Genomic DNA, 27,797 nt, shown 5'->3' on the forward strand with positions numbered 1-27,797 from the left:
TGCTAGATACCGTAATATTTTAATGCTTTTGAATCGATGAACAGTGAAATGCCATGTGTCGTCACCTGATTGGTCCACGTGGATGAACAGTGTCACCCATGGTGGCTTTTATTTGGCAAAAACGAAGGGGAGGAGAGAGAAAGAGAGAGAGGAGAGAGAGAGGGAGAGAGAGAAACGACCGGCCACCACCGGTTGTCCACCGTCCGACCACCGGAGGGCTACACACACCAGCCAGACGGGACCCCCTCTCCATTCCCGGCCGAACCCCGAAATTTCACGGTCGTCGGCCGCCGGACGCGCCCGGATCAAGGCGGCGAAGCTCGGCGGCGATTTTTCCCCTCCACCGCCGTTTGACCCCTTTCCAGCCATTTTCAGGCCACACACGCCATCCACCCCTCACCACCTCCTCATTTTTGGCCAGCCCACCAAATTTCACGGCCATCGGATCTCCGACACGCCGAGATCGGAGCGTTTTCCGGCGAGGCACCGAAAATCTTCAAATCCCGATTTCTCCGCCGTCCGACCTCCGTTTGCCTCACCGCCGATCCCGTTGGAATCCTCTCCCCTCGATCTACAAAACAGCCAAAAATCTCAGCCAACGGCCACCGCACGCGTTGCCGCCCGTGACCGCGGCGGCTCGTCGGAAGTCACTGTTCCGGCGAGTACCCAGTTGCACCGCCAGTCCCCCTCCACTAATTCCGACCTCCTGAATCCAAATCCGGGGTCCTTTTCCGCCAATTCGCGATGGATTGAGAGAATTGAAGAGTTGAATCCCAAAAGCTTTCCGGCGAGATTCCAGCCACCACCGGTCCGATCTCCAGGAAGTAAGACCGGATTTGTAATCCTCGTCGCTCAAGCTTCGATTCGGTATATTACTCATCAATTTTGGTTAACGTTTGTGTTTAACCACCCCTCCCCCCGGGTACCCGGTATTATTTAGTCGAATAAAATATTAATTTATTTGACTGTGCGTAAATTGTGTTCTAGGAGCACCGGTGAGTCGTGGAATTGATCCCATGGTGGATATCCCATGGTGGATCATGGTTTAATTGCGTGCTCCAGGTGAGTGACCCACCTTGAAAACTATTTTGGGCAATTAATTATATTTTTGTGGTGGTAAATTGATATCTGTAATTTATACTCAGGTGGTGGAATTTAAATATAATCGGGAACAAAATATTATTTTATATATATATTTACCCATTGATAGTAAACGGAATTTTGGGTTACTAAGAATTTCCCGATTATTATTTTATTGTGATTTAATTGTATTTATTACACATGAGCAAGTATTTTCAGTAATTAATTGTGTCTGGATTTTATATTATTTTCGAGCATAATTGGTTTGAATATTTTAAGAAAATTATTTGTGTAAATTGGTGGTTTCAAATTTCATAATTATACCCGTGGTATATTACTTGTTGAACCGCGTATTGCGAGAAAAATTATTTTTATTCGTTATCGATGTTTTCATACCGGTTTGTTGAATGAAAATATGTGGGATGGTAAGTGTGAAAATTTGGTATCTTTCCCACGGTAATTTTGGAAAACGATATGTTTGATTTAATAATTATTTTAGACGCACTCATACAGTATTGGTATTCTGGTATATATATGATTTAGCGCGCAAGTATTATGTCTCCCGTGAGTTGCCATTGGACCGTGGGCAGGCAGGTTTGATATAGTGCACATAACCGCCCCCCTCCTTGGCCGGGATGACGATTTCAGCAGCGATACTGTCGGGACGCCGAAGTGCCGTTTGCAAGTTTCTCTCTTTAATCTCCCCGCCAGTCGGTGCTCGGGACGCTGGGTATCGGAGGGCATCACTGGTATATGGTGTGGTGCGTCAAGTATAATTTTTCGGATAGAAATTTCAAACCTCAAAGAGTACAAAAATTATTTATTATAATTTATTACATTTTATTTATATTTGGGGTATTTATTTATTTATCCGTTGTTTATTAAATTAATTGATCCCTTGGTTTTTGGGAAGTACGAATATCGGATTTTGTGAAAATGTTTTAAAAGGGGAACATTTCCAACGGAGTGAATAGTGAGGGTTTTGAGAGAAAATATTACTTCAGTTGTTATTATTATTTATTTATTTAATTGTTGATATTACTTAAAATCTTTATTTGGTATATTATTAATATTAAAGATGTTCAGTAGATAGGGTCACTCACTGAGATGATTAGCATCTCACGTTTTTAAATTCCGTTCCCCTAGGTCCAGGTTGGGAGACGTTGATCGTCTGGGGCGAGCCCGACGTCTCAGTTCGTTGCCGAAAGTCTAAGAAGTATTTCTTCCCTTTTCCTCTCCATCTTGTATTGTTTTATCTGTCATTGTATAAATTCCACATTTATTTGTATAGTGCTCTGTATACTGTATTAGACATGTAGTTATTATTTATGCACTGAGTTGCTGTTATTCTTTGAAGTGCTGTAAATTTGTGGAAAGAAATTTGTAGTATTGTCGAAGGAATAAGAGGATGAATATAGAAGTGTGTTTTAAGTGCAGAAAATTTTGGTTAGTCCTATCCTTAGGGGAGGTGCTGCCGGATTTTCCGTTGGAAGGTTCGGTGGTATTTCCCTGGGATCAGGACTTGTCTAGGGTTCCGGGGAGGAATTCTGGACGGGTCCTGACACCATCCGCCACGAATTGGAGGAAAACGACCTCGGATTTGGGTTTAGAGAGTCGGAATTAGTGGGAAAGAAGGGGCGGTGCAACTAGAAACTCGCCGGAAAGTCGATTTCCCGACAAGCCGCCGTGGTCACCAGAATTCGCCACCGCCGGCGGCGCGTCCAGTGGCCACTGTCAGGACCCATCCAGAATTCCTCCTCGGAACCCTAGACAAGCCCTGATCCCAGGGAAATACCACCGAACCTTCCAATGGAAAATCCGGCAGCACCTCCCCTAAGGGTAGGATTAACCAAAAATTTCCTGCACTGAAAACACACTTCTATATTCATCCCCTTATTCCTCCCACAATACTACAAATTGATTCCACAAATTTGCAACACTCCAAATTAATAACAGTAACCCAGTGCATAAATAATAACTACACGTCCAATACAGTATACAGAGCATTACACAAATAAATGTGGAATTTATAAAATGATAGATAGAGAAGTAATACAAGATGGAGAGGAAAAAGGGAAGAGATACTTCTTGGACTTTCGGCAACGAACTGAGACGTCGGGCTCGCCCCAGATGATCGACGTCACCCAACCTGGACCTAGGGGAATGGAATTTAAAAATATGAGATGGTAACCATCTCAGTGAGTGACCCTATCTACTGTACAATTATAATACCACGATAATTAAGTAGATAAATAATAATTAATTGAAAATAATATTTTCTCTCAAAACCCTTACAATTCTCTCGGTTGGAAAAGTTCCCCTTTTAAAATATTTTCACAAAACCCTTTATTCATAAGCCCCGAAAACCAAGACATCAATTTATTCAACTAATATCAAATAAAATATAATAAGTCAAGCATCCAAAATTTATAATTAAAAGAAATTAATTTATTGAATAATTAAGTAAAGGGAAAATTAAACCAATTTAAAATCCCCATTCACATAAATACCAAAAATAATATTAATTATATTCTTAATTCCAATACAATTTCAAAATATTTATTTTAAAATCCCAGTTCTGAAAATCACTTGATGCACCCACTATATACCAGTGGCGCCAACAGTACCCAGCGTCCCAAGGTACAGCCAGACAGGACATTATAGAGAAGAACTGCATACGGTCGCATGGCGTCCCACCGCGCCGCTGCAAACAGGTGTCCTGGCCATGGAGGGGCGGCCTACCCTCATCTGATGGCAAACACAGGACAACCCCATAAAATCACCTGCGCGCTACTCACACCCACCCGCGCGCTAATCACATCCGTGTGCACACTAACCATATCACATATAAACAGAACACCAGTACGTGTACGGTGCATCTAAAAATCATAAATCAATACATCTCAAAATTTCAAATTTTCCATAAATATACCGGGTTTATCCCATCCAATTAAACTCGTAATTTTTCCTCAATTTCTTTATAATCATCATCATAAATTCATCGCATAAATTCCATAATTTTTAAATCCAACAGTTCTCAAATCCACCAATTTAAATATTCAAATTTTTCCAATAGTATAAATATTTTTGAAATATAATAAATTAAATCACATAATATTCCAAAGGCATACTTATAAAAATTGAAGTCACCAACATAAACAAATATGTTCCTTGAAATATTTGAAAATCAAATCATGCCCAAAATAATGTTAAAACCACAAGAATTTCATATATAATTAAATTCCACAATTCTCAATACCATAAAATAATTTTCACATGGCATAAATTTATATAATGCATATTTTCTTTAATCAAAATAAATCCACCAATAATTTTCACAATAAATCAATTAAATATTTGACACATAGAATATAAATTTCAAATATTCAATTCACATCAAATATTCACAAATTTAATTCCCGAAATTAATTTGAAGGCGGGTCACTCACCTGGAGCACACAATTAAACCACGATCCACCATAGGATCGATTCCACAATTCACACGTGCTCCTAAAACACAATTCACACATAGTCAAATAAATTAATATTTTATCGGGTAAATAATACCCGGTACCCAGGGGGTTAAACACAAACGTTAACCAAAATTGTCGAATAATATACCGAATCGAAGCTTGTGGAACGAGAATCGTATTACCGGTCTCCATTGACCCCAATTCCGCCGGTGGTGGCCGGAATTTGGCCGAAAAGCTTCGATCGATTTTGATCTCCTCGTATCTCGCAAACCGCTTCAAATTTTGGAAATTAGAGGCCATATTTGAACTCAGAGGACCCAAAATAGGGGGAGAGGGGTGGCAATTTGGACTGGGTTGGCCGGAAAACACAACAAAAGAGGAGAGAGAAAATTTTCGACCGACAGCTTCCCCGGCCCGATCTGGGCGCGTCCGGCAGCCAGTGACCGTGAAATTTTATGGCCGAGCTCGCCTCCTCCCTCCGCTCATCAGCGGCCAGTGCGTGTAGCAAGGTGGTGGCCGGAAACGAAGAAACGGCGACGGCCCGAGAGGAAGAAGGAAAGGAAAGGAAGAAGAAGGAGGAAGAAGAAGAAGAAGAACGGGCCCGTGGCCCTTTTTTCCCACGTGGGGGAAAAGAAAAAAAAGAAAAAAGAAAAGAAAAAGAAAGAGAAAGAAAATAAAAATTAAATTAAATTAAATAATTAAATAATATTAAAAATATTATTATTATATAAAATAATATGATATTAAACATGGTTGACATATGGCATCTCAACATGGTGACACATGGTCACATTTATTAAGTCACACGTGGCACATCGTTACAAGTTTAAAAATAATATTAAAATAATACAGTATTTGAAAAACTCTACAGGTCCATAACTTTCAAACCACATATCCAAATCGAACGTGCCACTAGTCTACGGACTTGTATCGACGAGTACTTCACAATCATGCATGAGTCAAAGCTCAACTTTGCATGAATAAAAAGTCAACTCCGGCACCCCTTGGACAGTTTGGACCTCAACTTGTTTTGCTCATAACTTTCAAACCGTAGCTCCATTTTCAACATGCTACTAGTCTACGAACTCGTGCCAACGTGTACTTCGTAACGGTACCTCAGTCAACCTAGAATTCCATCCGAGTCAAAAGTCAACTTTTGACCCCTTGGTCAACGGTCAAAGTCAACGGTCAGCCTCGGTCTAAGTTGGAAAATTTCCGTTGTACTTTGCGACAGTGTAACACCCTGTCCCAAATTGCACCGGAATCCGTGCACGTTGACCAAGGTTGAATGTTGACCGTTGACCAAGCGGGTCAAAATTTGACTTTTTGTTCCCGTTGGAATTTCGAGTTGACCAGGATACCATGGCGAAGTACACATTGGCACGAGTTCGTAGACTGGTAGCACATCGAAAACGGAGCTACGGTTTGAAAGTTATGAGCAAAACAAGTTGCGGTCCAAACTGTCCAAGGGGTGCCAGAAGTTGACTTCTTATTTATGGGGAAATGAGCTTTGACTCGTGCATGGTTGTGAAGTGCTCATCGATATGAGTTCACAGACTAGCGGCACGCTTAAAACGGACATCCGGTTAAAAAGTTATAGACGTTTGAAGTTTACCGGATACCGTAATATTTTAATGTTTTTGAGTTGATGAACAGTGAATGCCACGTGTCAGCTTCTGATTGGTCCACGTGACATGAACAGTACATGCACCGGCCAGCAAGGTTCTCCTCCCCATTTCTGGCAAAACCTCAAATTTTCACGGTGATCGGCCGCCGGACGCGCCCGGATCGGACGTTCGAAGATCGGCGGTGAGTTTTTCCCTCCACCGCCGGCCACCGCCGATTGGCCCTTTTCCGGCCATTTTTCGGCCACACGCGCCTGACACCCTTCATCCTCTCCTCAAGTCCGGCCGACCCACCAAGTTTCACGGCCATTGGACCACCGACGCGCTAGGATCGGAGCGTTTTCTGGCGAGGGGCCGGAAATCTTCAAACCGTGATTTCTCCGCCGTCCGGCCTCCGTTTGCCTCACCGCCGGTCCTGTTGGATTGCTCTCCCCACGATCTACAAATCTGCAAAAAATCACAGCCAACAGCCACCGCACGCAGCCGTCGCCGGCGACGGTTGCCGGTGACCTCGGCGGCTCGCCGGAAGTTACTGTTCCGGCGAGTACCCAGTCTTCCGGTCGGCTCCAGTCCACTGTGTTCGACCTCCTAAACCTGAATCCGGCATCCGTTTCTGCCAATTCGCGACGGTTTAGGAGAATTGCGGAGCCGAAACCCGAAAAGCTTTCCGGCGAGATTCCGACCCCGTCGGGTCCGATCACCGGAAAGTAAGACCGGATCAGTGATCCTCATCACTCGAGCTTCGATTCGGTATATAACTCATAACCTTTAGATATTGTTTGGTGTTCGCTCCCTGGGTACCCAGTTGGGAATTATCCGAATAAAATATTAATATTTTTGGTTGGTGCATTGTGGTTGTTTAGGTGCGCATACGAGTGGCGGAGTTGATCCCGAGGAGGATCTCAGTTGATTTACGCGCTCAAGGTGAGTGACCCACCTTCAAAAATTATTTTGGGCAATTAATTATGTTTAATTGGTATTTAAATTGGTATTTAAATTATGCTCATGTGGTGTGATTTAATTGTGGTTTTATTTTGGTTTAATTATTTATTATGCATGAGTAAAGTGTATTTCGGTAGTATTTGTACGTGGTTTCAGTATTATTTTTTGGGGCATAATTGGGTTAAATATTTTACGAAAATATTTGTTTAAATTTTATAAATTATGTCTGCGGTATTTTTATGGTTGCACCTCGTACTTCGAGAAAATTGTGGTTTATTGGTTATCAATGTTTCGTACCAGGTTATTAAATAAAAATATGTGGGATGGTAATTGTGAGAATTTAATGTATTTTCCACGGTAATTTTGGAAAACGGTACGGTTGGTTAACAATGTTTATTTTTAGACGCACTCATACAGTATTGGTGTTCTGGTGTATGGTGTATGGACATGTGGTAGCGCGCAGGTATTATGTGGTTTAGCGCGCGATTATTACTTCACCCGTGAGTTGCCATTGGACCGTGGGCAGGCAAGTTTGTTGTTGTGCACAGCCGCCCCCCTCCTTGGCCGGGTGATGGTTTTAGCAGCGGTACTGTCGGGACGCCGAAGTGCCGTTGCAGGTTTCTCTCTTTAACCCCCCCGCCAGTCGGTGCTCGGGACGTTGGGTATCGAAGGGAATCACCGGTTTATAGTGTGGTGCGTCGGTGTAAATTGCAAATAATGTTTAAAACCCCAAAGGTGTTCAAAGATATTTACTATAATTTATTACATTTTAATTATATATTAGGGTATGTATTTATTTTATTATTGTTTATCAAATGGTTTAATCCCTTGGTTTTCGGGAGGTATGTACACTGGATTTTGCGAAAAGGTTTTAAAAAGGGAACATTTCAAACGGAGCGATTGGTGAGAGTTTTGAGGGAAATTATTATTTTCCAACAGTTATTATTATTATTTATTAATTGTTGGTATTTGTTCTATTCCTTAATTGCTATTAATATTATTTTATTACCACTAAAGGTGTTCAGTAGTTAGGGTTACTCACTGAGATGATTAGCATCTCACACTCTTAAATTCCGTTCCCTTAGGTGCAAGTGGTGGTAGACGTTCTTTCAGAGCGAACCAAGTTTTTCGCTGCTGTCGTGTTTCGAGAAATATCTTTATACTCTTTCATTTCAGTGTATTATTTCTTTCAGCCTTGTTGTATTTCTGTTGTTTAGCACTTCTTAAAGCTCTGTATACTATTGGGATACTTATGTTTTATTTATGCACTGGACTGTTGTTGTTTTTGAGAAGTGCTGAAATTTGTGGAACAATTTGTAGTTTGCGGGAGGAATAAGGGGATGTTTATAGAAGTGTGTTTTCAGTGCAGGTAATTTATGATTAGTCCATCCCTTAGGGGAGGCTCTGCCGGATTTTCCGTTGGAGGGTCAGGTAGGGTTTCCCTGGGATCAGGGCTTGTCTAGGGTTCCGGGGAAGGAATTCTGGATGGGTCCTGACAGACAGGGTGTTACACCACTGGCCATGATTTTTGGTGGGAAGGTAGATCGAGGAATGGGTGACTCAACAGGACCAGCGGTGAGGCAAACGGAGGCCGGAATAGGGAGAAATTTGGGTTTGAAGTAATCGCACCGCTGCAGAAAAAAGTATCGATCCGGGCGCGTCGACAGTCGGTTTGCCATGATTTTAGGCTGGCCGGCCGGTTTTTAGGTGGGCTTCAAGCTAGGGTGGCACGTGTATTGTTCTGGTGCCGGAAATGGGTGAACGGCGGTTGGCCGGTTGGGTTTCTCTCTCTAGCTCTCTCTCTCTCTCCTCCCCTCTTTCTTTCTCCTCCTGGACTCACGTGTTTTAGCCAGAGTAAAAGCCACCCATGGGTGATACTGTTCACTCATGGGATTGGCTGAAAATACGACATGTGGCACACATTGTTCACTCAAGTCAAAATATATTAAAATATTACGATATTCGGAAAACTTTGTATGTCCATAACTTTTTAACCAAATGTCCAATTTAAGCGTGCCGCTAGTCTATGAACTCGTATCAACGAGTACTTCACAACCATGCATGAGTCAAAGCTTAACTTTGCATGAACAAAAAGTCAACTTCGGCACCCCTTGGACAGTTTGGACCTCAACTTATTTTGCTCATAACTTTCAAACCGTAGCTCCGTTTTCAACATGCTACTAGTCTATGGGCTCGTGACAACGTGTACTTTTTAACGATGCCTCGGTCAATGTGAAATTCCATCAGGCACAAAAAGTCAACATTTGATCTCTTCTCGGTCAACAACAGTCAAACCTGGTCAACTTGGGTCAAATTTGATAAATTTTCGGTGTACTTCAGGACGGGTGTTACACTCTACCTCGATTGGGCTTGTCTCATCTTTTCAAAATAGGGCAAATCCAGTAGAATGGTGACGGCGTTTATGATGTGGGTTGATTCTGTCCATCACCTCCGAAATGGCTTTCAATCCGAAAACAAGACCGACATTTTTATGGCATATTTTATGAAGGGTGGTATTCTTGAAGATAACAGAGGGGACCCACTTGGACTGTGATTCATCTCAATTTCTGCTATTTTAGTACCCTACCAGCTTGACCCACAATCTAAAACAACTCTGTACCAAGAAATCCTCCATACAGTATTTACGATCCACTAACAATCATATATCTATATATGTATAATACTGTGTCTAATCACTACTAAATTTTTCAATTTAGATTTGATTTGATTTTTCTTCATATTTTGCAGTTCTTGAGAGCAAAAAGATTCCAACAGATAATTCCCCAAGTGAAGGTTGAGGATGGTGAAGTAATCACATGCGAAAAGGCTACAACTTCACTGAGGAGGGCTGTCCATTTCTTTTCAGCCTTGCAAGCCGCTGATGGTCATTGGCCTGCTGAAAATGCTGGCCCTCTGTTTTTCCTTCCTCCTTTGATTAGTATATTTGGATTTCCACGCCACTTCTTCATGTTTTTATCTTTATTTTTATTTTTATTTTTTTGACCCAATATAAGATATTCTTCAATTATCTGAATGATTTTGTTTTTGATGTTCACTCAAGATTTTGAATCTACAAATATATATATATATATATATATATATACATATATATAAGCAGGTCATGTGCTTGTAAATTACAGGACACCTTTCTTCTGTTTTCACTGCAGAGCACCGCAAGGAAATCCTTCGCTATATATATTACCATCAAGTATGTTTGTTATTTTCCCGAGTGTTCATTCAATTGGCTAATATATACATTTCAAATAACCCTTGATCACCATATGCTAATCCAATACTTCTTTTTAACTTTTGACATTCAGTTGCTTAACCCCACTGAATTTTTCTTGGGCATTGTCATTGAGCGTGAATTTGTGGAATGTACTTCATCAGCAATCCAAGCTCTAGTTTTATTTAATAAGTTGCACCAGGAGCATAGGAAAAAGGAGATTGAAAAGTTCATAGCCAATGCTGTCAAATTTCTTGAGGACATACAATTGCCTGATGGTTCATGGTGTGTTTCCTTCCACATTTTATCATTAGAAACGTTCGTTCTAGTTAATTTATGAGTTAATTGATTACGTTATAAGCATTTCACAGGTATGCAAACTGGGGGGTTTGCTTCACATATGGTGCATGGTTTGCCTTGGGAGGACTGACAGCCGCTGGCAAGAGTTACGACAACAGTCCAACTATACGTAGAGCAGTTGAATTTTTACTGAGGAAACAGAATGAGGATGGTGGCTGGGGGGAGAGTTAGCTTTCATGCCCAAACAGGGTAACATTTTGAATGTGAGACTGATAATAAACGAAGCTTCAGGATTCAATCATAACATGTGCTTGCTAAGACAGGAATATGTACCTCTTGAGGGAAACCGCTCAAATTTGGTACAAACTGCATGGGCTATGATGAGTCTGATTCATGCCGGACAGGCAGAGAGAGATCCAACACCTCTTCACCGTGCAGGAAAGCTAATTATCAATTCTCAAATGGAAAATGGTGATTTCCCACAACAGGTGTTATATATCTCTTCTAGGCGTAGTTATCTAGAAATTAAATTTTGCGTTTGTTAATCATAAACGTGAAGCTGATTGCATTCTCACTGAATATGGGAAAATTTTAAGAGATAAGGACCAAAACCTCTTGACCAAGTATTCATGGATTATGGTTCTAGTTTGATGTTCTCACTACAGACCTCCTATGGCAGGAAATGACGGGAGTTTTCTTGGGGAACTGTATGCTACATTACGCAGCATACAGGAATATCTACCCATTATGGGCTCTTGCAGACTGCAGAAGATTACCTTCTAAAGCTGAATAAAAATGTGACTGCCCTACCGTAGCTTATACGCCTATAAGCAAGAGCATAAAGGTAGAATTAAGCAATTTATTACTTTGTTTTCTATAAATTATGACAAAATTGTTTTCTTCCCTTGATAGTTGTTAGATGTCTAGGTGGGTGAGTTGGTGTTGTATACTTTGCAGTGGATTGAGGTTTAAGAAAGGAAAAGAGAGGAGAATTCTTTTCCCACTGAGCTTTGTTCTTAAACTTGATTATATATATAAATATATATATATATATATATTCTCTTTTTCTCATGCCAATTTGCATTGTTGAAATATGGCAGAAAGTTGAAGGCACCAGTGGGAATGCTCTTTTTGTTCTATTGAGCATTGATCATTGTCAAACCTATTCTACAGAGCAGTTACTTCAAAAGAAATGGAAAATGAACGTAAATCAACCTTAATAGATTGTTTCTAGTGGAAACAACATCTAATTGGATTTGTCAACTGTACAGTGCGCTTAATTTGCTGGAGAAATGGGTGTCTAACTAGGAAGAATTTCTCAAAAAAATTAAAAGACTAATTTGTGATGAGTGGAATACATAGTTTCGTAAACAAAGGAAACATTCTTGGAAATGGTGTGACAAATGTTATAGAAGTTCCACCACACCACACCCCCCTCCCCCGGTGGTGGTGGACCAAAGCAGCGTGAAATGCAAATAAAAAACACCTCCCGGATAAGCTTCTCGGCCCGGCGGTCCGCGTAATAAAAGATGCCTTGACCGAGCATAATTACATTATCCCTTCGCTTCAATTCGGCAAGGATCTTTCCTCCCCAAGATCGAATTCCTTATTCACATTTCTTTGGCCTCTCGTCGTTAACTCCTAAGCAAGCTTTCTTATATTCCTTTACGGTTTGTTCTAGCTCACTCGCACACTGCCGCCATTAGAAATGCCTAGGAATGGATCGTACCCACGGATAAAGGTTGCTTCGTTTCCCACCGGAGTCGTTGGCAGGCAGCATGGGAAGGGGGGTTTTAGGCGGAAACTTGGTGGATGTGTTGGTGGAAACCCATGGTGGGGAAAAGATGGATGATATCCCCCAAAGTCTCGAGCGGGACGGAAGTTTTCTGTATGTGCATCTAGCTTGGTAGAGTGGGGAAGAAAACAACTGATTTCTTTCTATTGGTGCTTCAACACCATTATTGAATCCATCCATGGATAGAGGGGAATGGGGACTAATTGAGCATATATACAAAAAATAAATTATTGAAAAAAAAAAAAAAGATAAAAGAAGAGTATAAATCTAGGAAGAGGATGAATAACAACTTGTATGTATATGTTACATAATCCTCCAGTGAGAGAGATGGAAGTTAATTAAAAGTAATAATTGGTTTTTAATTAAGCTTTGGATAACATAAGCAGCCTGCGGTATTCAGCAAGAGCCCAGATGGGAAAAATATTTCTATACAAGGCATAATGCAGCATAGCATTCTTCATGAAAACTCCAGTCATTTCCTGTTGTGGAAAATCACCATTTTCAAGTTGAGAGTTGATGATCAATTTTGCTGCACGGTGAATAGGGCTTGGGTCTCTTTCCGCTTGTCCAGCATGAATCAAACCCATCATAGCCCATGCAGTATGTACTAAGTTTGTTTTGCTACCCTCTGTATGTATGTATTCCTACATAACCATAACCATCATCAATAATTAAGATTAGCCTGTAACAACATATGGATGACCAATAATAATACAGTAATAATGTAATTGATTTTGATTTTAATTTTTGATTTCACCTACCTGTTTTGGGCATGAAAGATAACTCTCCCCCCACCCACCACTCTCTTTCTGAGTGGCTAGCAGAAAATCAACAGCTTTGCGTATTGCTGGGCAATTGTTGTAAGTCTTGCCAGCACAGGTGAGTCCTTTGATGGCAAACCATGTGGCATATGTGAAACAGCTTCCCCAGTTTCCATACCATGAACCCTCAGGCCTTTGTATGTCCTGAATGAAACGCACAGCATTGGTGATGAAATTTTCAATCTCTTTTGTCTTGTGCCCTTTGTGCAACTTCTTAAACAGAAGCAGAGCCTGTATTGCGGATGATGTGCATTCCACATATTGATGCTCTATCACAATGTCCGCAAATACTTCGCTTGGATTAAACATCTGAGACATCCATGTAATTAATTCATTTTCAATTTATTCAGTTAATAACTAATTAGTTACAATCAACTCGATTAATAATAAAAGCATTGATTGACCAACTACTTACTTCCATCCAGTCTTGTCCTATTGCTGGCTCCCAAGCTGCTAAACCACCATTTTTATGCTGCAGTAGTAAATAGAATATTCGAACTTAATTATTTTTGGGCCTATAGATTAAAAGTTGTTAAAGGTTTAGGACATGGAAATGAAAGCACCCCACCTGCAGAGAAAGTATAAGATTGACAGAATCTTGTAACCTCTGAGGTTCCATTTTTTCACCAACAAGTTGAGGGGGCATCAACGAGAACATCAAACAACACTGTTGGATTAAATATGAAATCAAGTTAATTAGATGCATGGAGTTCCACACGTAACCAATTGAAATAGGTTTTATTAGTAAGAACTAGTATTAAATTAAATCAGATGGAAGTTAAATTAACAAGTCATGAATCACCTTTAGACCCTCTGCGGTGCAATCAGAAACTTGCCATCCATGATCTTGATCGGAAAATGTCCATGCTCCTTTGGAAATGTGACGGTACATGCTTTTGAAGTCACCATAAGGATTGTCTTTCACCTAGTTAATTAAATTAATTAAAGTTTTTACAAACTTAAAATTAAATGAAGTAATTTAGAATGAGAAGATATATAAAAAATTAAAAGAAGAAGAAGAAGGTAGGTAGGCTACCTGAGATTTCTTTAAGAAGTCATGTCCTTTAGCAAGTGTGGGTCCAATTTCATCGGCCAGATTACTAGCAAGCAGAGCCTGAAGGGAAAGGCTAGCATCCCAGCTCTGACTCCCAAAAGTCTGCATCTTCATTCCATCTTCAGCAACCCACAGATAGTCTGGTATTCTCGCTAGATGCATTTTGAAGGGCTTCCCATGCGGATCTTCTACCCAGCAGCACAGCATACACAATGCCTGCATTATTGTATTATTTATATATTTTATATCATGACATGATTTAGTAAATATTATTATATGATCTTCCGATATTGTTATTTATATGATAATGATGGATGGCATTGCATGATGATCGTTAAAAAATTAACAAGTACCTTTTCTGCAACTCCCATAGTGATGTAGCGACTGGTCTCGTCTTCATAATGGATATGCTTCATTGTTATTTGAAGAGCTCTCTCTCTGATCAGTTTGTTCAACGGCCACCGATTCAGAAGAGGCTCTGCGCATGTGTACAGAGCGTCCCATAGAAAATCTTGAATCCAAGGATGGGGATAATACAGATCCTCCTATAATATATATATATATATATATTTGATCATTTTATAATTAATTAAAATCGATATTGCATTATTGATTAGCAAATGTGTAATAATTTTATATATTCAAAAAGTGTATTAATAAATAAATAAATAAAATAAAATACCTTAGCACATAGATGGCGAGCTCTACTCCAATTGACTTGATGGTAAGGTTGAGTATGGAGTTCCTCCCTCAATTGTAGAACCAGAGGAGTGATAGGACCTACGAACCTTTTCCCATACAAATACGATGATGGCATGTAAACTGTTCGGCAGTAGCACCACATTTTACCTGCAGCCCAATATTCCATTAACTGAATTAATATATAAAACATTTTCATTTTCATTTTTCATTTTATCATGCACCATGGTGAATCTGAATAGAAAATTAAGTTCAACCCAACCTGGATGCATAGGAAAATACGTAGGAAGCATCCAAAATTCTGGAGGCATTGGGTTAAGTCCATCATAATCAATCAAACCAAGTATCTACAACAACATCAATCAATGTTACAACAATATAAATAATATAGTAGAAATTAAAAAGAAAGAAATAATAATGCAATATATATATATAGATAGATAGAGATATATATATATATATATATATAATGGAAAGAATGTTACATACAGCAAGCCAGGCCTTTCCCCAAGAGGGTATATAAGTAACTCCGCCATGATCAAGAATCCATTTTCTAGCTCGGGCACAGGCATTGTCCTGACCACCCTCAGGGCCCTCTCCAAGCAGCCTCATGCAAATGTAGCTCATAGCCGTGGAGAACATGCAGCTTGGGCTCTCTATGTGGAATCCCCACCCTCCATCTTCTTGCTGATGATTGTATATGTACCGCAGGATTTCAACTCTGTGTTCTCTTGTCAATACGCTATTCAAATGTCCTATCACGTACAGGCATATCACCTGCCATAAATTTTATCATACATCATCAACTGTTGGTTACTAAATAAATATGCCATGCCATCCTTTTTTTCTTTCTTCTTTTTCTTAAATAATAATAATAATAATTGATATGGGCCGGGCTAGGCCTTGTCCGATAAGCATTTTGTTCACCCATAGTTGTTTACATACTAACCAAAGGAGGAAGGAAAAACAAGGGCCCAGCATTTTCAGCAGGCCAATGTCCATCGCTAGCTTGCAAGGCCGAGTAGAAATGGACGGCCCTCCTCATTGCTGTTGTTGCCTTTTCGTATGTGATTTCTTCGCCTTCCTCCACCTTCACTGCCGGAATTGTCTGCTTGAATTTCTTCTCTCTCAGCATCTGATAATTATTATTCATTAATATCCCGTCAACACCAGGTTCTTATTTTTCATACAATGAAAAACAACAACTTCACCCTTTAATTAATTAATAATCAATATCGGCAACACTACGACTTTAGAAGCCCGTTTTACTAATTCATAGCTACTCTACAATCCCCTTATTCTTTTTTTTTTTTTTTTTTACCTACAAAACAACCAAAGAATAATAAGACTACAACACAACGCAAAACTCAAGTGGGCCCCGCCACAATTTTGTCCTATTACGGAATCGAACAAGTTGTTTATATATTTATATGTTTTGTTGCTGTGCGAGTGATTTACGACAGACATATTAAATCATTGTCCCATTAAATATTTAAGTTTTAGGAGTTTGACCCTTGGATATGTTACTATTTATACCATACATGGCTGCATTAGATCTTCTTCTTTTCTTTTTTTTTCTTTTCTTTTTTTTTCTCGGTGAATGGCTGCATTAGATCCTTGCATATGTCATGCTACACCCATATTTAGATACAAATCTCAGCCGTATCAATTATGTATTTATATACATAGACATGAATATATATATATATAAATATATACATGTTTATCACCATCAAGAAATTTAAGATAATACAGTTCAATATTTTATTTTATTTTGGCCTTATTTGACCTGTCTCTGTTTATTTTTGTTTTAATTAAATCAGACAGAATCTATGTATGTATATATATAATATTATAGGTCTGTGTGCCAAAATTAATATGGTGTAATGCATTAGGTCCCTAACAGAGATGAAAAACTAGAGAAATGTTCCATGATTTGGCTGTAATTAAAATATTTGAATACTGATATGCAATATTCTATCTGAATATATGTAGTCTGATTTTTATAAAAAAATTTCCTATTTAATTAAATTTAGAATGCTTATGTGCAAATATTTGTCGGTTGGTTGCATTATTAGTTTTCCATTTAAATTTAAATCTAAAAATTTTAAGGCTACTCGGTATTACCATGTAAAAATCATAGCAATTCGCTTATTAAGAATTTTTATATTAATTGAGCTTTTGATTTTTCTTTCATAAAAAAATAAAAATTCAAAAAGGGGAAATGCACTGCTCCTCTACCATTTAATTAGACAGTGTTTATATAAATATGGTTTATCGTGACTTCCACCTGAAAACATTACCAAAAAATTGAATTTCACCTGAAACATTTATTAATAACTAAGCACCACAGTTAATAATAAAGTAAACATATTAATTAAACTAGACTTTGGAAAAATTCTGATCATATGATAAGAAGCAACAAAAATCTATACAGCATTTTTTTCATATATACATGATGAAATGGGCATGTTGTTACAATCACTAAAACAAAACTAAATAAACAAAAAGGCATGGCCACTAAAAAACGTACACGGTATACCTAGCTTATGAAAACTGATGTAGCTGTGATTGGGAGTAGTCTTACTCATTCACCTGACAATCTATTTTTAATTTTTCTTTTTTATTGGTAAATTAATAACGTATGCTTATGTTGGCTTCACACACACACACACACACACTCTCTCTTTTATTCTCGACTCATTTTCAGCGCGCACACACGCACTCTCTCTTTTATTCTCGACTCATTTTCAGCGCTAGCTTCTAGGAGCTGATTTGGTTTCCCCAAAAAATCAGCCTTTGGACTTTGCTCTAGTACTATTTTTTTTTTTCTTTTTTTTCTTTTTTCAAGAACCAGAAGCGGGCATCTAAGGAGGACTACTCACCGTCACTGCTGAAAGAACGAACTTAAAGTACTTCATATTTATTCACCCAAAAAACAAAAAACAAAAAAAAGAATTAAACGAAATATATTAAAGTAGCTAGGATAATACGATTAATATATATATATATATATATTTTAAAAAAAATCAAAAAAGGAGAAGAAAAAGAAGAGGAGGATATATCATATACATATGGAAATTGCTACGGTGTATATCTATTTATATATATATATATATGTGTGTGTGTATAAACCTGGAAGCGCCAGAGGAGGTCGCTGTTGGCCTTAACATGATGGCGGTTGTTGGTGAAATGGCGACGGGCGTCTTCGACCTGGGCTCGCTCTTCGTCAGTGCCGGCATCTGGATCGAACTCCCATATCTGTCTCCCTACGAACTCGTTTGTGGTGAAGATGTTTGGGTCTTTCCCACCATATGCCACCTTCAGCCTCCACATTTTTGTTCTTTCTTCACCACGTAGCCTGCAACTTTCTAGCCCGAGATGGTATATAAATTATTATGAATTAAGTTAACTCCCTAGCCAAGCTAATCAGAGCAATTCCATGCGCTGATTCGCAAGCCAATATATATATATATATAATCTACGACTATTCTAGAGAAACAGAGGGAGAAACAATTACAATTAGTAAGTAGCTCTAGAGAAAGGCCTTTGTTTATATAGAGAGGTAGGAAAGAGAAGACTAAGTTCTAAGGCCTCATTATTATTATTATTATTTTTTTTATTTTTTTTTTCTTTTATTGCATTAATATTATTCAACTGTTTCCTGCATGTTGCCTATACGTACGTGGAACTTTCTTTTCTTTTTTTCTTTTTCTTTTTTCCATATTTTCAATGTCTTCAAATTTTCATTATTAATTGATCGAGGCTATATACATATATATATATATATATACAAAAATAGTATATCTTTTTTTTTTATTGAATGTAATTAATTTTTCATTTATTTATAGTTGCAAATTTTGTTGAACTATGTCTCTCCACTCCATGTATGAATATAAAAGCCAGCAAATGTGTCACGTTATCAATTATTTTTTATTAATTTATTAATTTATAAATTTAATTGATATTATGCAATATAATAATTCTTAGATGTGAGTTTTAAGCAATAAATATGTATATTTTTCTTATATACGTATACAAATTAAAGTAATTGTTGGGACTTGGGGATTGATCAGTTATATTGTATGCTGATGTAATATTAAGAAATCGTAGCTCGAGAGCATTGATTTTGAGAGTACTGATTTCGATCAAGCCATTATTCGTTGTCAAAAGAATTTTGCTATTTTCATAATTGTAGTTGAAATATTAAAAACCTCAACGATTAAGAAGATTCCATGTCACTATATCATATGGCGCATGGCTTTTGGTTTGATGTTTATAATATATTATTAAAAATCTAATTAGAAAAGAACTAGCCAATTAAATTGTCAAATAAAATATGAATTACATTGATAATTGATCACCAATAGTGGTAAAAAATATTTTCTTATCAAAAAGGGAAAAAAGTTGATTTTCCTCCAACTGTGAGCTAGATAACTATTATTTTTATTTTTAATTTCAAAATTTCTAAACAAATTTTTTTTTTTTTTTTTTGGTTTCATATAACACAGAAAAAAATCAAGTAGTCCTTGGTCCATCTATTTTTACATTATTTTTCTCCGCGATTTTGATATATGGCAAAAATTTATTGATATTATCTGATGTTTTGATTTTTTTTATTATAATTTTTATCACATATCAAAAATTTATAGAATAACCATGTAGAAATAGGTGATTCAAAAACCATTTAATTTTATCTGCTAGGACATAGCCAAATAATGACCAAATAGTTTAAGTCAATTAATAGGTAATGAATATTTGTTCCTATTGACATTTTCTCAATTCCCCAAGTACATTTGGAAGATTAAATGTGAAGTAGGCTAACTTAATTTAGATTTATCATCAAGTGAGGTGTAAGCCACATACACCTACTATTGAAAGGTAGGTATGAGACATAAAAAAAATAAATTAATTAATTAATAAGAAATTATTATAAATAATAAAAAAAATTCAGATTTACCTAAAAAAAAATGTTATCATTTTCGTAACGGCCTAATGGACAGTAATCATAATAGATAACTTCCAAGTCTTATATTCAGGATGTTAAAATCCCCCTTCCCAATTAATAATAATAATAAAAATAAAAATAAAAAATTGTCATGATGAAGACAGGGCATGTGCCATAAATTAATTTCCAGCTACCCCTTATGAATTATATATACACTGACAAGATCCTGAAGTCAATGGATCCACGGAACTAGGAAAATAATGCATGCGTTCCACGGGGCTACTAATTTAATCTTTAAATCCTTTTTATGATATTCGTTTTTATTATATTTTTGTTCTTTGTGACCAATTTTTATTACATTGTTTGTATCTACATAACTTCAACATTTTATATAGCAACGTGTAGGTCATGTAATTGTACTATCTAAAAATACTAATAAGGACAAAAAGAAAAACTAGTTGTCAATTATAAAGCCACATTTTGTTATTTATATATAATAAAAATTAAGACCACCTCTAGAACTTAATTTTATTACAGGCATGGCAGGTGACTATTATTGTAATGTAAGGTAAAATTTGCAGTATTTTTGTTTATTTTATTATAATTAATTTTTATTTGTGGTTAAGAAAATAAAGTTAAATAAATAAAATAATGAGAAATTTATTGTCCATATCATGGTTTAAAATATCCGAATTTTTTTTGAAATTTTTATTTTTTAAAGAAGTCGAAATAAAATATAGGTTTCAAATAAAGATGTACAGAATTTTCACAATATCCATTGAAATTTATGAAATTTAGCCAAAATTTTTATGGAAATTTCCGTAAAAATATCCACATCAATTCCTTAATAATTTGGTTTAAAATCTATAATTTTCATGAAATTTCCACTGAAATTTCAAAAATATCCATGGAATTGTTTTATTTTTTTTGAATTTTTAAAAAAATTCATAAATATTATTGATATTTAATAAAAAATTCTTTATCAAATTAACTTCATTGATAGGTTTTTTACCCTTTAATTGCCTTTTAAACATTTAATAATATAAATAAAATAGAATGAATTGAATTGAATAAAATTAATAAGTTCTAATTATTAAATGTTGATAAAGCAAAAATATAAAGATTGTGGCAAAAAAGAACTTCAATAAATTATGTGAATTAAAAGTTAGAAAAGATACTGGTCAAAAAGAATCACCAAGTCGAGAAATTGGATTAAACTCATCTACTGGTGAACAATATTACATACATGGAACACAATATAAAGATCATAGAAGTAAAAATGCAGGTCAAGGAATCAGTGTTATAGGAAAAGACTATATATGGAAAGAGAAATATATAATGGAGATGTCACAACAAGAAAATGATTCAATTTCTATGAATTTTGGATCAATGAGGATCGAAAATCATTTTTATAACCCTTATTCAATGGATATTTATGAAATATCATCAAGTAGCAACTCATGGATACTATCTCAAACTCAACCATCAGAGAGTAGTAGTTAAGAATATAGTCAACTAATAATGCAAGATCCATATGGTTGGCATATTAATAATTATATGCAAAATTATCAGAAAAATATATTTTTTCATAACTACTTCTCACATTTTATATTTCAAAATCAAAATGAAGAAGAGATCAATGATTTTCAACTACTAGAAGTTTTATATAATATTAAGATGATATTTATAAAATACAATGTAATTGTAATAATCTTTTTATATATTTTAGTTAATAAATAATTTTATCAAATATGTATTTCTAACATATTTTTATTAATAATAATTTATCTATAGTCATTAGCATTTATTATAAAGTAATTGACTAAAAAAAATCTAACATTTATTTAATATTTTAGCAAATTTTATAATCAATTTGATAATTGATGGATTAAATAAACTAATTTTAAAGTTTTAATAAAAATTTTCATTTTAAAAAATAAATTTTTATCATTTTGTATAATTTTTTTATCAATATTTGATAATTTTCGATATTTTTATAGAAATTTTCATATTTTAAACTTTCAATATTTCCATCAATATCAAATTTGAATCTTGATGTATATTTATGTATATAAACCGAGGAAACAATTAAGCTAATGCTTCACATGATTGGTTTAGCGTTTCAAATCAAAAGTTGACTGGCTGAATCACCGCGGATATAGATTTATTAAGATACCACCAAAAGCTATAATTCAACAAATATAAAATTTATTGTTTGTTAAATATTGAAGAATATTTTGTGAATACCAAAGACGGTGATATAAAATAATGGTGGTTTGTTGATGGGACGTTAGGTGCGTCCTTTTCATTGCTTCTAGAGTCCTCCCGTGGTGGAACCTCGGGCAATCATGCATTTTTGTTCTGCCTTCGGTCTGGGTTTACTGGTGTTGAGATTTTAAATGCTTTTGGAGATGCAATAGCTCTAGCTGTTCAAAGGTTCACCAACTGATTTAGTACTGTTAATTGTTTTCTTCTTGATGAGATTGTGTTATTGCTATACGAAAGTTTGCATTTTTCTTGTTACAGAAATTTTAAAATATGAACGGTTTCTATCCAGTATTTAAAATTGATATTTTTTTAATAAAAATATCAACTTTAATATATATGGTGTACAGGAATCAATGATTTCATTCATATAATATCAATTTTAAATATGTGCGATTACAAATAGTCCATACCATAGAAAAACTTATTCTTGTTCTTATTCTAAGAGAATAGTTAATAGGATTGCTCACGAGCCAGTCCATTGTGCATTCAATTGTTTCATTGTGTGCCTTGGTCAGAGGAGGTTCCTTCAGCCTCTCTGATCTTGTTCAACATGACTTGTGTTCTACTAGTTTGCATTCATAAGTTTTCCTCTCTTTTATTTACAATAGAGAGAGAGAGAGAGATTATTTAAAAATAAAAAATAAAAAAACTAAAAGAGATTTTTGGAAAAAAAAAAAAAAAAGAATGTTTGATATGCCAAATAAATATAAAAATAAAAATGTTATTTCAATAGATTAACTATTCATATGTTTGGCATAATTTAAAATTTCAAAAATATTTATTACATAAAAATATTTGTTCCCTCATTTTAAGGAAAGTAATACTATATATATTACCTACTCCATCAATTTATTTATAAAAAATATACAAATTATTATTTGATTGGTTTATATTTAATAATTTAAATTATTAAATATAAACCAATCAAATAATAATATATATATATATTTTATAAATAAATTGATAAACCATATATAAATTTGTTATATTATTTTTCAAAAAATATTTATTTTTTAAAAAGTTTATAATTTCTATTCTTCAAAAAATATTTATTTTTTAAAAAAGCTTATAATTGAAAAAAAAAATTATAATTATTATTTTTTTATCAATTTAAATTTAAATATGACAACCAGTTTCAAATGAAAAAAACATAAATATGATTTTCATATTTAAATTTAAATTAATTATTTTAGATTAAAATTATATAGAAATTAAATATTAAATTTAATTTAAAAAAATCAAATATATTAAAAAAAATTACCTTTTAATTTTTATAAATTATTTTATTAAAAATAATTAATTTATATATGAAACGACTCTATAAAAGATATATTTTATAGTTATACGAACACGATGTCATTCATATCTACTGACAAATTGCAACCATCACTTTTAAAAGCATTAAATATTGGTTGGGAATTGCAAATGCAGGGGATATCCTAATGGCATAAGCCTTTTTTTTTTTTTTTTTTTTTGGGAACATTGAACAAAATTTAAAACATCATTTTCAATATATATATATATATATATGTGAATTAGCTTATACAAAAATAAAATTGTAAATTATTATTATTATTACTGTGGATGCAGTTTTGGTAGATGGGAGAGATATTTCCTATTCTAAATTGAAAGTTTATAAATAATGGTTTTATGTTGTCCACGTCGGATTGAGACAATGGAGGGAGTACGGGGACTGCATTAACAGTGTTAGAGTAGACGGTAACGTCGAAGTATTAAATTTTAAAAAGGAGTCAGTGAAGTAAAAGCCAAATAACAGTTCTACGGTAATCAAAACATTGGCCAAAGCCACATGGGTTGTGGACCCGTTTAAGTAGAAGTGAAATTCTAGCAGAGCATGTGTCTTTCAACTTTTTCTAAAACCATGATGCAAATTACATAATAAAACGTTGTTCATGTTTCCATGTTATCTTTGGATCAATTTGATTAAAAAAGCTTCTCTCATTTTTGTTTTTTTCATTTTTTTTATTATACAACATATTCAATTTAATTATAAAATTAATATTCATTCTATATCTTTAATTAAAATAAAATAAATATTTTAATATGACAAAAAATTTTTATTTTAATTTTTTTACTTGAGCCATTTTTATTTATTTAATTAACTAAAATTATAATAAATTTGTATAATATAATTAGAAAACAAATAATATTCAAAAACTAAAATAATCAATAAAATTTGATAAATTAATAAATATGCACGATTAATTAAATAAATTTGTCAATTATATATTTTATTTCCTTTTAACAATCTTTTAATTTTTTTAGGAAGGTTTTCCTCATTTTTCTACTCCTACATACTTTTTTTTTTTTTTTGGTTATTAAATCATATTATTTTGATAAATCTATTAACAATTTATATATATTTTATTTTAATTAGAATTAAATGAGCAACTATGAAATACTATTGTTTTCTATATTTTAATTATAAAACAAATTAGCATTACTTTTTTAAAAAATTTTAAAACTAATTTTGCATTTTTATAAAAAGAAAAGAATAGCGATTTCGTAATATATATTAAAATTCATGACTTTTGTTTTAATTAAAATATTTTTTTGGTTTTGTAAAAAGTAAAAGAGACGTGGTAGATATAGCAAAGGGCCAGTGTATAAGCGGGCGTCCAAATGAATGTAATTAGCTCTCCTCTAATTAAAATTTACCACCTTAATAAGAAAATTCCAAACCAGACATGTATACTGTTTGTATCTGTAATCCCTTTTTAACATTTGTTAATCTAAAGTTACAATTTTGATTAGTTATAAAAAAATATATATCACGAAAATTTTCTTACCACCGATAAAATTATATTTTCTTTAATAAGAAATCTTAAAATTTTCAAATTAAATTAATTATTCTAATTAGGTATCTTTGTTGCCTTTCTATGCCGCTGCCAAACTTTTGCCAAACCATCAATTTAGACCGTGCCCAGTTATCTCTGACCTATTCAATATGATCATCATCTGAATATGTGTTGAGCATGTCAAGAACATTACATCAGTTGGTGCACCAGTTTATCTTTCACCAGTTCACCGCTTCAATGCGACCATCTCTTGGATATTTGTTGAGCATGTCAAGAACATTAGTTGGGGATGAGGTTGATGGGTTATCATTTTGATGTAACATAAGAAGCATTCAATTTCATTTTTAGGATAGGATAATACATTAATGACCATTTTAGCTTTCCATAGTAGCTAATATTAACTATATCAATTTCATTTTTAGAATTGTTATAAAATTTGATTCTAATCCAACTTTGAAATGCCCATGTTCATTTCTGTTATCAATTTTTATTTGTTTGAGGTATTATAAAAAAAAAAAAAAATTAATTAATAGTTGTTTAAAGATTAATGCTTTATATTATAAAAAATAATCTACTTCAGAATAAAATTAAAATATAATATTACGAGGATTATTGGTATCAATTTATATAATAATTAATTAATTTAATTGAAAATAATTATGAGATCTAAGAAATTTCCATGAAAAATATTTTACGAAGAATTCCATTCTTCAAACTTGTTACAATATTTTATTCTATTTTCTGATTGCACTTTGACATGCCCGTGCTCATTGCCGTTATTTTTATTTGTTTGAGGTATACAAAAAGGTTTAATTAGTGGTCCTTTAAAGAATGCATTATATATATAAATCTTGTTCAATATAAAATAAAATAAAAAATATGCATTAAAAAGATATTGGTATCACTTCTAATAATTAATTTAATTGGAAAGAAATATGGAATGTAAGAAATTTCGATGAAAAATGTTTATGATAATAGATCAAAATATAATCATAGGTTAATGGTAATAGAAAATGATTCATAATATATCTACGGCGAATGAGATTGATTTGAAACTTTGAGCAAGATAAAACAAATTTTAATTAGATGGGGCCTATATATTCTTATGGTCTGTCCTGCCCCATACTTTTCTCCATAAATGGGATAGAAGACCTCAGTATTGAAAAAAATCTGTCCTTTCCGAAAATAGATTCCACCAATTAATGTTCTCCCACCTACTAAAATATAATAAAATAAAAAAAAACTCTGATTTTCCTGTGGCTAATAAATATTGGTCGTTTGATACACCTAAAACAACCTTTGTATGCAATCTCAGCCGTTTATTTACTTTATTTCGTCCTTTTTCACTTACACATTAACAATAATATACAAAATTTCAATTTTAAACACAGCCACAAACTGTACCGACCAACCTCTCATCGTCAACACTCATGTCTCCTGTCGTTCATTATTAATTATGATAGCTGTTGCCCGAAAAATGTAAAAGGTGTTATAAAATGAAGAAATACAAATAAGATACAGAAAACCAAAGACTCAAAGAAAATCTTAGGATTTCATTTAACTCCATCTATTATCTTTTTTATTATCCTTTAGGATTTACTTTTTTTAATTTTATTTTTTCGTTGTCTTTTTTCTTAAGTGTCTTCTCCAAGAGTTTCCCTTTGACTAGCCTATAAAAGAAAATCCATTTTTAAAAGTTTTTGATCTTAATATTGGGATGACCCATTTTATTATGGCTGTGGGATGCTCTACTTCTCTTATGACCGCATTATTATGTGTATCCTAATCTCTTCTTTTATATATATATATATATAAAGATTATGATTTACTACTGCAAGAGAGGGACAGGTAGAGAAGCCTAGTAGTATAAATAAAACAATGAAGGCCGAACAACGACAAGAGTGAAGATTGCTAAAGGTGGTTTTTAAATAATGCCATTGTAGTAGCTACCTTCCAATCAAACTCCAATTAATGTGCTTTATAATTTCATGGCTGGATCCATCAAACCTCTCGAAGAAGAAAAATACATTTGCATTCCTCTACAGTATTTAATTACTAACAAACCATTTTCACTCACCAAAAAAAAAAAAAAAAAAATTGCTAATAATTCACAATCCGATTCCTAACTTCTAATAGATTGATTAACGGTAAAGAATTTGAAATTCTCACCAAAAAGGTACCTACGAGAAGAAACTACAGATACAGACTCTACCGTAAAACTAAAATTACACCAATCTCCATCCCTCCTACTATTATTATTATTATTTTTCATCCAAAAATACAAAACAAAACAAAATCCAGTAGATTTTAACACTTAATATCCTTTCCTTTTTTTATTCAAATTTAGATTTCCCAAAACCACATTGAAATTGAAACCCATGTGGACTCCAATTTCGATGTGAGTCTGTAGGGAGTTATTCCAAGAACTGGGACAACAGAGACTGTCGCTGTGACTCTGACAATTCATTTTTCTTTTTCTTTTTTTTTTTCTGGGGGAGAAAAGGGTTATTAAATATAAAATTAAAGAGAAGGAAATCATATACTTTTTTGTATGTAAAGTGGGAAGAGGTTCTTCTCCCTCACCTTAAAATAACATTAAATTTTTTGGGAAACAGCAAGCAGGTTACCGTAGGAATCCCTTCAAATACATTAGATTTTTGTTTATTGGTAATTCTCTCTTCAGATGGATTAGATAGGAACACACATTTTGTCTCAGAAATATAACTTCTTGCTCCAAAAAGCACAGA

At 34.4% G+C, this 27,797-nt stretch overlaps 1 protein-coding gene across 1 annotated transcript; it reads right to left on the reverse strand.

Annotated features, from left to right (window-relative positions):
• Positions 1 to 12,699: 12,699 nt before the first annotated feature.
• LOC112493192 (beta-amyrin synthase-like) lies at positions 12,700 to 18,548 on the reverse strand. The gene is made up of 12 exons (XM_060813522.1): positions 18,151 to 18,548; positions 15,965 to 16,150; positions 15,505 to 15,792; positions 15,278 to 15,362; positions 14,999 to 15,165; positions 14,670 to 14,861; positions 14,299 to 14,532; positions 14,065 to 14,187; positions 13,831 to 13,929; positions 13,678 to 13,734; positions 13,203 to 13,571; positions 12,700 to 13,085 (listed from the first exon to the last, which is right to left on the reverse strand). Exons 1-12 carry the CDS (start codon positions 18,349 to 18,351, stop codon positions 12,804 to 12,806), a joined length of 2,283 nt encoding a protein of 760 aa, XP_060669505.1. The 5' UTR covers positions 18,352 to 18,548; the 3' UTR covers positions 12,700 to 12,803.
• Positions 18,549 to 27,797: the final 9,249 nt, after the last annotated feature.

Source organism: Ziziphus jujuba, chromosome 12 (genome assembly GCF_031755915.1).
Source record: "Ziziphus jujuba cultivar Dongzao chromosome 12, ASM3175591v1".
Lineage (NCBI taxonomy): Eukaryota > Viridiplantae > Streptophyta > Magnoliopsida > Rosales > Rhamnaceae > Ziziphus > Ziziphus jujuba.

What these genes read in the sequence shown, in the direction of transcription:
- LOC112493192 (XM_060813522.1), bottom strand. Translation starts at nt 18,351, where the DNA reads ATGTGGAGGCTGAAGGTGGCATATGGTGGGAAAGACCCAAACATCTTC. An exon ending in CTCGCCATCTATGTGCTAAG is followed by an intron (nt 14,862 to 14,998) that starts GTATTTTATTTT and finishes TATATATTATAG; the next exon opens with GAGGATCTGTATTATCCCCA. An exon ending in GCACCGCAGAGGGTCTAAAG is followed by an intron (nt 13,930 to 14,064) that starts GTGATTCATGAC and finishes TTAATCCAACAG; the next exon opens with TGTTGTTTGATGTTCTCGTT.